This window comes from Populus alba, chromosome 11 (genome assembly GCF_005239225.2).
Source record: "Populus alba chromosome 11, ASM523922v2, whole genome shotgun sequence".
Classification (NCBI taxonomy): domain Eukaryota; kingdom Viridiplantae; phylum Streptophyta; class Magnoliopsida; order Malpighiales; family Salicaceae; genus Populus; species Populus alba.
Genome location: NC_133294.1, coordinates 12,103,307 through 12,113,077, shown reverse-complemented (window position 1 = coordinate 12,113,077; position 9,771 = coordinate 12,103,307). Strand labels below are relative to the sequence as shown.

At 36.4% G+C, this 9,771-nt stretch overlaps 1 protein-coding gene across 4 annotated transcripts; it reads left to right on the top strand.

Annotated features, from left to right (window-relative positions):
- Positions 1-1,323: 1,323 nt before the first annotated feature.
- Positions 1,324-9,254, top strand: LOC118035400 (DNA topoisomerase 1 beta). Of its 4 annotated transcripts, XR_004685182.2 has the most exons (18): positions 1,324-1,809; positions 2,321-3,441; positions 3,608-3,802; positions 4,332-4,412; positions 4,666-4,725; positions 4,869-4,963; positions 5,085-5,241; positions 5,324-5,449; positions 6,306-6,386; positions 6,579-6,669; positions 6,751-6,884; positions 6,990-7,058; positions 7,159-7,248; positions 7,496-7,599; positions 7,681-7,849; positions 8,380-8,453; positions 8,712-8,781; positions 9,009-9,254. XR_004685182.2 is itself a non-coding variant. In XM_035040950.2 (17 exons), the coding sequence occupies exons 2-16, from the start codon at positions 2,338-2,340 to the stop codon at positions 8,446-8,448; spliced, it is 2,625 nt and encodes an 874-aa protein (XP_034896841.1). In that variant the 5' UTR covers positions 1,324-1,809; positions 2,321-2,337; the 3' UTR covers positions 8,449-8,453; positions 8,712-8,808. The 4 variants fall into 4 exon arrangements, 3 of the variants coding, with proteins under 3 accessions (XP_034896841.1, XP_034896842.1, XP_034896840.1); XM_035040950.2 differs by lacking the exon at positions 9,009-9,254 and having other exon boundaries at positions 8,712-8,808; XM_035040951.2 differs by lacking the exon at positions 8,712-8,781 and having other exon boundaries at positions 1,325-1,809.
- The last annotated feature ends 517 nt before the right edge of the window (positions 9,255-9,771 follow it).

The window sequence follows — 9,771 nt, the reverse complement described above, 5'->3', positions numbered from 1 at the left end:
TTGTATATCAACCGAAAATCAAATTCCATTTATCGGAAGAAAAGGTGTCCCGACTCAAAACATAATGGCGGTTTGTAATTTTGACATGCGATTCACGTTTGTGTGGGCAGGATGGGAAGGCAGTGCCCACGATACACGTATTTTTCATGAGGCTATTGAGAAATATAAATATAAAATTCCCAACGCCACCAGAAGGTAGGTATACAACATAACTTGTTATGTTCTTAGGTATAAAATTTGTTTTATATTACTAATTACAAGATCAAATTTTGATATTGTTTTTAATTACAGGTAAATACTATTTGGTTGATGCTGGATATCCAAATGAGTATGGTTATTTAGGTCCGTATAAAGGTGAGAGATATCACTTACAAGATTTTAGGCGTCGTGGACAACCTAGAAATCGGCAAGAAGTTTTTAATCGTGCACATTCATCGCTACGTAATGTCATAGAACGATCTTTTGGAGTATGGAAACAAAGGTGGAGGATTTTACTAAACATGCCTGCTTATCAATACAAAACGCAAGTTGAATTTGTAGTTGCATCAATGGCACTACATAATTACATTAGAAGAAGATCGCATGATGATGTTGTATTTGCGGAATTTGATCGTAATCCCAATTATGTACCTGATGACATTTTACCAGATGTTGTGGCACGCCCTGAAAGCATTGGAAACAATAGGCAAAGCAGGATGAATTTCGAACGTGATGGGATTGCAGATAGTTTGATGGAAGAATAAAGTAGAATTTATAATGTCTTGTTTCATTAATGATGCAATAGCAGTACTTAACTCTACAATATTTTCTATTGCAAAATAAGAATATTAATGTCTTTTATAGTTATTTTATTACATCAATTTGCAAAGCTTGCTTGTATGGGAGTATAGAGCTTTTCATTAACGAAGCAGTAATAAAATATTTTTTTCACGTTGTAAAAAATTATTGTTGCGACCGGCACACGAAAACGAAATGCACACGTAGGAAAAACAATTAAAAATTTTTATTATGAAAAAACATTTCAACATCTTTTGGGAACGCAGTTTGCACCGCATAAACGGTTACCAAACACTGTAAACTGCTTTTTGTTCAACCTCAATTTCAACCACAGTTTTAACCAAACACATATTTTTTCAAACCAACCTCAACTAAAAGTGCTTTTTTTGAAACAGCTTTTTTAAAACCACAACCGTAACAGCAACCTCAATACCAAACACACCCTAAAGCTTATGATTTAAGTGGTTGGAAAATAATATAATTTGATTGCTTTCAATTGATTAGCTCTGAAAAGTCTTGTACGCATGGCTCGTCTACGTATCAAAACCATACAACCTAACCACTTCCATTTTACAAGTGTTAATAGAAGATCGATCGATAACAAGGTAGATTAACGAGACCGGTTAAGCACGGTGGGTTTACCAGGTAACCCGCCCATGTGAGTTTTCCGGGTCTGCTAGCTAAAGCAGAGTCGGGTTCGATTAGCCCGGAACACCCGGGCAAGCCGGTTAAAAACCGTGAAAAGAAAAGAAAACTCGCCGCCTGGTTGTTAAGACAGGGCAAAAACGAAAAAGACTGAAGTCGTCGAAAACGTAGCCGTTTTAGAGGAAGGAACAAAGAATACAAAGCAGGAGAAGGAAAGGGGTCTGCAAAGTGAAAAATAGACTAGAATCCACCTTAATAAGCTTTGTATGTGGTCTCTCTCTACACTTTGCAATAGTTAGCTGCTCCGCTGCTCCCCTCTGCTCCACCGCCACACTGCTTCTGTTACAAACGAACAAACTAAAAACTGTTTAATTCTTCCCTGTTTAGGTAGGCGCTCTTTCTTTTTCTTATACACGCATAAAACAGCTGTCTTTTTTCTGTTCAATTTCAATGGGGAATGAAAGATTAGTAGATATCACAGGGAATTACTATTGCTGTCGGTAATTGGGTGTTTTTAATTTATTAAATTCGATTAATATTGAAAGATTAGATTTCTTTTCAGTTTCAATTTGGGTTCTTTTTAATTAGAAGTAATAGTAATAATCTCCAGCTCACTGATTTTTTATTATGATTTATAAATTTGGGTTTGGATTAGCTTAGCCTCTTTTTAGAAAATGAATTAGTGGTTCAATCTACTGTTTTTGTTGTGGATTTAGTTAAGTCTCGAGTCAGCATGTTAAAGCGTAGGCCATCTTTGTTTATTTTTGTGCTTATGGTACTGCATCTAGGAATCTAGTCAATGTGCTATTGTGGATTGCATTGACAATATCATTTCTGGTTTTTGAATGAAAATTGTAAATTCTATCCCGATATTAATGTGGTATGCATGCCAGCACAGACCCTAGTTGGACTCTAATGGTTGTTCAGGCACCTCCAAAGCCAATTCTCAATAATTTTAATGACGACGACGATGACGACGACGGTCCCATAGTTTTCAAGAGAGGTGGTAACTCAACCTCTAAGCAAAATCAACCAAACCTTGAAGCAAAGAAACCATCTTCATCTTCTCAGAATTCCAATGGTCAAAGCTTGAATGCCCACAAAGGCAAATCACCCATTTCATCTTCCAATGCATCCCCTGTGAAGTCTCCTATAGGGAGCCCGAAAGCATCAGCTTCATCTGCCAAGGCATCCCCAATGAAGCCACCAGTGACATATTCTAGAGTGCCAAGTTCTTCAATTGATCAGTCGAAGCAGGCATCTAAACAGGTTGTCTCAAATGCTGTTAAGGAGGAGACCAAACCGATTGTGGATGATGATGATTCTGAGGATGATAAGCCCTTGAGTTCTAGATTTAAGGGGAGCACAAACAATGCCAACAAAGGGGTTACTGTACCTGCTTGTGTCAAGGATGAACATTCAGATGATGATGAAGTCCCTTTATCCTCGAGGTTTGCACCAAAGTCAAATGCAGGGTCATCAAGCTATAAGACTATCAGTTCTAGTGAGAAGACATTGTTGGTTTCAAAAATTCAGCTAAATGGTTCTACTGCAAAGGACAAGCAACAAAAATCTTCTGCTGTGCCAACTAAGAGACCTATGGATAGTAAGGTTCCTTCAAACCAGTCTTTTGCTAAAAAACCAAAACTTTCAGATGCATCTACAACGAAGCAAGTTACTGTCAAGGCTGAGCTGAAGGCAGATGATGATGACCACCTTACAATTTCCCAGAGAATGAAGAAAGCAGGCTCCTCATCTAACAAATCATTGTCTGTGAAGCAAAAGGTAACAAAAGTTGTTTCTTTGTCATTCAAGAAGACGACCAAGGATAACAAGAAACAAATGAAAGATTCAAAATATTCAAAGTCAACAAAAGTACAGCCTGGCTCCAGTGATGGGCAGAAAAAATGGACGACCTTGGCTCACAACGGTGTCATCTTCCCACCTCCATACAATCCTCATGGGGTTAAGATGCTTTACAAGGGGAAACCAGTTGATTTGACTCCTGAACAGGAGGAGGTATGTTTCAATTAGTTTATGGTGCCTTACTATGTCATTTGTGTCCATAAGTTAATTTCTATCGCTTGCTCCTAGTCTGTTTGAATTTCTGTACAGTGGAAGGTTTCAAATTTCTCCCTATATGTTTGGTGCTAGCTGCATTTAAACTTTGATCTTTTAACCACAGGTTGCAACCATGTTTGCGGTGATGAAAGATACAGAATATGTTCAAAAACCACAATTCCTTCAAAACTTTTGGAATGATTGGCGTACATTACTAGGGAAGAATCATGTAATACAGAAGCTAGAGGCCTGTGATTTCAGCCCTATATATGAATGGCATCAGAAAGAAAAGGAGAAGAAGAAACAAATGAGTACTGAAGTAAGTTGGTAGATGTATGGCCTTCTATTTGATTGAGATGCAAAGCATTAGTATGATGTGAAAGTGAGCAATTACCATCAATTGCACATACCTTTGAACTTGAATGCCAACTCAAATGCTTGATATATGTTGTCGGAGTGTTGCTATTGTTGTGTAAAATTGTAGAAGTACTCCCATTCCTTTGTTCTCTGCCAAAGAGCCTTATGGAATCTTTTCATCCTCTATCTGGTAATGAAGCAGTAACCGTGGCAGTTTCAATTGCTTCATGGAAATAACCCGCACTAAAATATGCCATCCTGCATCTTATTGATCTCTAGTGTCTTTAGAGATTAATTTTGCATGTATGTAATCCCTCTTTAGACTTGAGAAAAAAACGTAATCCCCCTTTCGAATGTATCATCATTTCAGTTTCACATGTGACCAAAGGTAGCTTTTCAGTGTAGAAGCCCATTACTTCTGCCATATTCTTTGAGAATAAGTTTCACATATTGTCATTCTCTTTGATTATCAGTGTTGTCTGTCCATGTAGGAGAAGAAGGCTCAGAGAGAAGAGAAATTGAAGCAAGAGGAGAAGTATATGTGGGCGATTGTTAATGGGGTTAAAGAGAAGGTAAGTATCTGTGGATCAAGTGTTTTTATTAGCATTGTAAGGGAAATGCTATATCTAGTGAACATTTGTATGCAAAAGAGCGTGTGTGCTCGTGTGCACATGCAGGTTTCTGCATCTATGGCATACATTCTAATCAATAATGGTTCCTTATTGCTGATTTTATTATTTGAACTCTGTGCATTTTGTTTTCTTAATGGAGTTCTCATCTCCTGCATTTTAACTGTGCCAATTCTGATGATTATCTCAATCTCAGGTTGGGAATTTCAGAGTTGAACCACCTGGTCTATTTCGAGGACGGGGAGAGCATCCAAAGGTTCCAGTGACATCTTTCTAACCGTTAACTGAGATATAGAGCTTTCAGCTTTGACTAAATTTTATTTTGATGTTCATGTTGGTGAATGACTAAATTTCCCCAACCTCATTTTTTCCCTTTGACTGACTGTTGGTATTTACCAGATGGGAAAGCTGAAAAGCCGTATTCGTCCCAGTGACATTACTATAAATATTGGAAAGGATGCCCCAATCCCAAAATGTCCTATTCCTGGTGAAAGGTTTGGTTTCATACAGTCTCTTTCAAATTGGGGAAATAGAAGGGAGACACTACTTTAGCTTCTGTTGATAACTAAGTATTGTTTGGATTAGCTGAAAATTGTGAGAATTTTGGCTTGGCAGGTGGAAAGAAGTGAAGCATGATAACACTGTTACATGGTTGGCATTCTGGAATGATCCAATCAATCCAAAGGAATTCAAATATGTATTCTTGGCTGCCAGCAGTTCCTTGAAGGGGCAAAGTGACAAGGAGAAATATGAAAAAGCAAGGAAGTTGAAGGTATTGATCTATGAGCTTCTGGTTGTTGTAACCTGTCATATGATTGAGGAGCTTGCCTTTAGCTTCTGTATTTTGAGTGCAGGACTATATACACAACATCAGAACAGCTTACACCAAGGATTTTGCAAGTAAAGATATTACAAAGCGGCAAATAGCAGTGGCAACCTATCTTATTGATAAACTAGCTCTTAGGGCGGGTAATGAGAAGGTATAACAACTGGCTAAACAAGCTTCTTGAGCCCTTGGCAGTTGATTTGGGCCTCTTAGATTGGATGTAGCACCTTTTCATTTGGAGAATGTTTTATTGCCTTGTGATTGGAGTCTTCTTTCACAGATGAGGATATAATTATTGAAGAAAAATAAGGCTTTTACTCACATAATGAACCTGGTGCTTTAAATTTACCAGTTAATCTGAGCATTCGGGTATCAATTTGGTTTGTAGAAAGCCAAATGATAAAAATGGATTCAGGCCTTAAATTAGTTTGATTTTGTTCATTTCACTTGCTCATTTTATCAAGAATCGCATCCTTCAGATTTACATGCCACATTTGCTTTTCAAAATGCCTTGACTCTTTCTTATCTTCCCCTTTCTCTGTGGAAACTCAATCTCGAATAAATTATATGCCTGTCTTTGGACAACAATGTAGGTTTATTTCTGTTAAAGAGGTTTTCCAAGGTGAAGTTGAATAAACAGCTATTTTTTGGATTTTTGTGAACAGCACAATAATGGAAACATGTGATCAGATTGTAGAAATTTAAAATTGCATTTGATTCTGAGGAAATGTTACCAAAAGTCATACCTCTTCCTAGGATAATTGAAACTCATTGGATGTTTTTCATAGACCTAATCGCCAGAATAGTATATTCAGTATGTGTTCTATTTTCCTTTTAGAACTTAGCAAGTGTTTCTGAGACATTTTGTTATGCTGGTTTGTGTTTGCTTCTTACCATGTTTCTTTAGCAGCATTGAGGATATCCTGTGGCAATTAGCTATATAGATCTTATATACACTTCAAGTGAGAATGTTATCACATTTCCGTCATTATGTAATTGGTAACCTGCAGGATGATGATGAAGCTGATACTGTTGGTTGCTGCACATTAAAAGTAGCAAATGTTGAGTGCATCCCTCCGAATAAGTTGAAGGTATGATGGTTTTTATGTCTATTAACCATAGTTTAAAGTGCAGTGTCTCTGTACTTGGTAGCTGCAGTAGTGGGCCTAATTTTGGAAGTGTACAAGTGAAACAACATACTTTGAGTTACCTAAATATGATTGGCTATATACATATAACAGTGAATTACTAGAATTAATACTTGCTTCTGCATGATTGTTCAGTTTGACTTCCTTGGTAAAGATTCAATTCGATATGAAAATACAGTCGAGGTTGAGCTTCCTGTGTACAAGGCAATTAGACAGTTTCAAGTTGGTGAGTAAATGGCTGTTAAGATTATGTTACTAAAGGTAATTATCTTATGTGAGGGCTGATGAGCAATTTTTTCTTCTTCAGCAAAAAAGCCAACTGATGATCTTTTTGACTCTCTGGATACAACTAAACTAAATGCTCACCTAAAAGAACTCATGCCTGGCCTTACAGCAAAAGTTTTTCGTACATACAATGCATCTATCACATTGGATGAAAAGGTAAGTTGCAAACCGGGGTCAATTACTACATTGAAGTTTTTCCTGGGGGCCACTTGGAAGTATGTGAATTTAAATGCTCTGGGGTTATGTTTGGTCTGATAACAGTTATATGAGGAAACAGAAGATGGTGATGTTGCTGAAAAAATTGTCATTTATAACCAAGCAAACAAACAGGTGAAGCCAGTTTGTTGCAAGAAAATTTCGTTGAATATTTGGTTGCAATATTTAGCTGCAGCTCTTGCACCTATAATATTGGCTTCATGTTCTTCTGCAGGTTGCAATCATTTGTAATCATCAACGTACTATTTCAAAATCTCATGATGCACAAATGTCAAGATTGACTGAGAAACTTGAGGAACTCAAGGTAATTAATTTTAGAACTCAACAAGAATTTCAGGCCTTCATTTTTGAGAAATTTTGGGAAAATCTGCCACGAGGACTTCCTGGCATATTGGAAACTTTGCCCATTTCTGGCTGCTTGTTTTGTGTATATTGCAAGCCAGCTATCTTCAGCGTATTGTTGCCCTTTGCATATTGGAAACTTTGCCCATTCCTGGATGCTTGTTTTTGTGGAGTTCATGCTTTGAGCTGATTCATCATTCTGCTTGCAGGGCACACTGAAGGAGTTCAAAACTGATCTGGACAGGGCCAAAAAGGGGAAGCCCCCATTGAAGGATGCAGATGGAAAGCAAAAGAGGAACTTGAGTCCTGAAGCGTAATACAACTTGTGCCCTTTTGCTCAAGTGTTATGTGCATGATTTGATGGTTCATTTTGATTTGCTGAATTGATTTACAGCATAGAGAAGAAGATAGCAACAACCAATCAAAAGATTGAGAAAATGGAACTGTCCATGAAGACCAAAGAGGATCTGAAAACGGTAGCATTGGGCACGTCCAAAATTAATTACCTTGATCCTAGGATTACAGTTGCATGGTGCAAGCGGCATGAAGTTCCTATTGAGAAGGTGAACTGCTTCTAAAATTATTTTTGAGGAATTAGGTCAACTTATCCTTATTTTTGAAGTCAGACTCTGCGGTATCCTTACAAATCTAATTGCTTTCTATCTAGCATTATATTTTAGGCGGCCATTGTAATGGATATTTTTATGCAAACTGATGCAAATACCCTCATTTGAGAACTCGAGCCCTATCTAATTTATTAAAAAAAATAATTTGAATAGGTACAACAAATTGTCATATTGTGAATTTCCTTTTAAATAAATTAGGTTAGATTGAGTCTTGCTTGATGGTATGGTTTTTTTTTTTTTTAGTTTAGATGATAGTACCTGATACAAGGATAGAAATGGAGAGTGGCCCACTATTAGTACGGATTGGAGACTAGACAAAATATGAGGATAAATTGAGCTAATTACTTTTTTTAATGTAATAGTTTAATCAACAGTTATGCCTCTGTTTCGGTTTATTGCCCTCAATTTGGTACCGCAGCAGTGACTGTTGAAGTGAAGTTGTTTCTTACTATATGCCTTTGTTACAGATATTCAACAAGTCTCTCCTAGCGAAGTTTACTTGGGCAATGGACGTTGATCCCCAGTTCAGATTCTGATCGTGGTAAGTAATAATTGGTCATCCAAATCAATCTACCAAAAAAAAAAAAAAAAAAAAAACAAAAAAAAAAACAGGGGGAGAGAGAGAGAGAGAGAGACCAACCCTTGTTCTTTTTTCTCCCTCGTTACAGTTTTTTCACATTTTTGTCCTATTATTCTAGCGAGAAGTCAATGTTGTATGTTCTTCTAATCTAATTCTAGGGCGAATTTGCCCTTTCTTCTTCTTCTTCTTCTTCATGCTGTTTAAACCATTTAATTGCAGCAAGAATTGTTTACTTCAGCCTTCAACATTTGGGTGCTAACAATATAAATGTAGAGTGTTTCAAATTGAGGTAAATTTTGTTGGTTTTCCTGCTTCATTTCTCTCCGCATCCTATGTTAAAATGATTCAAACGGCAAGGGTTGCAGAATATAAAACCAAAATCAGGCATGTTAGAGGCCTCTTGCCATCCTTTACTGCATTAGTTTGATTTGCTTGTTGATGAGAAAGTCTTGCCCTTCAAAGGATGTCTCCAGGACTTGGTTTTATATATGTAGCTTAAACAACTTGTATTTGCAGACGTCATAGAACAAAGATGCTGTGACGGGGCTGATGAGAACAACTTTTAACGTGTGATGAACTCAAGGGGTTATTGGTGTTCTTCACGTTGTGATCTTCTTGCGTGTGATGGAGTCCATGTAGAGCATCATTATACAATTTTGTCTCAAATCTTTATTGAAATCGGATAGTTGAATAGGCTAATAAGAAGAGATTGTTAGTTGATGTTTGATATGAAGTTCAAATAATTGGAATGAATTATTATAAGTTTTTTTTATATATAAAAAAAAATGTAAAAGTTGATTCTTACTATGTTAGGTGTATTTATAAATTGAAGAGTAAAACTTGAATGCTAATGGAAATAGGAGATACTGGCTTTTTCTATTTTTCAAGGAAAAAATAAATTGGAAAAATTGATTTAAGTAATAAATGGTTTAAAAAACACGGGGATCAAATATTATAGTTGGTCAAGCTATGGGGGCTACTTAAATTAGTTTTGATAAAATATAGGGGCTAATTGTAATTAACTTGCACCACTCGTCCAGAATGTACTAGGTTATTTCCTGTTCTCTTGCTATGCGAACAAAAATTGTTTTGAAAAAGTAGAAAATTTTAAGCATCATCATCAAATTTAATATAAAAGTGTAAAATTTAATCTGATTTTTTACTTACCTCAATATTTAAATTAAATTATATGATAATTACTTTAGCTAACTTTGTTAAAGAAAAAAAAAATCAAGTTAATTCACCAAACTTGCAACTCGAGTTATTAACTCCATTCAAA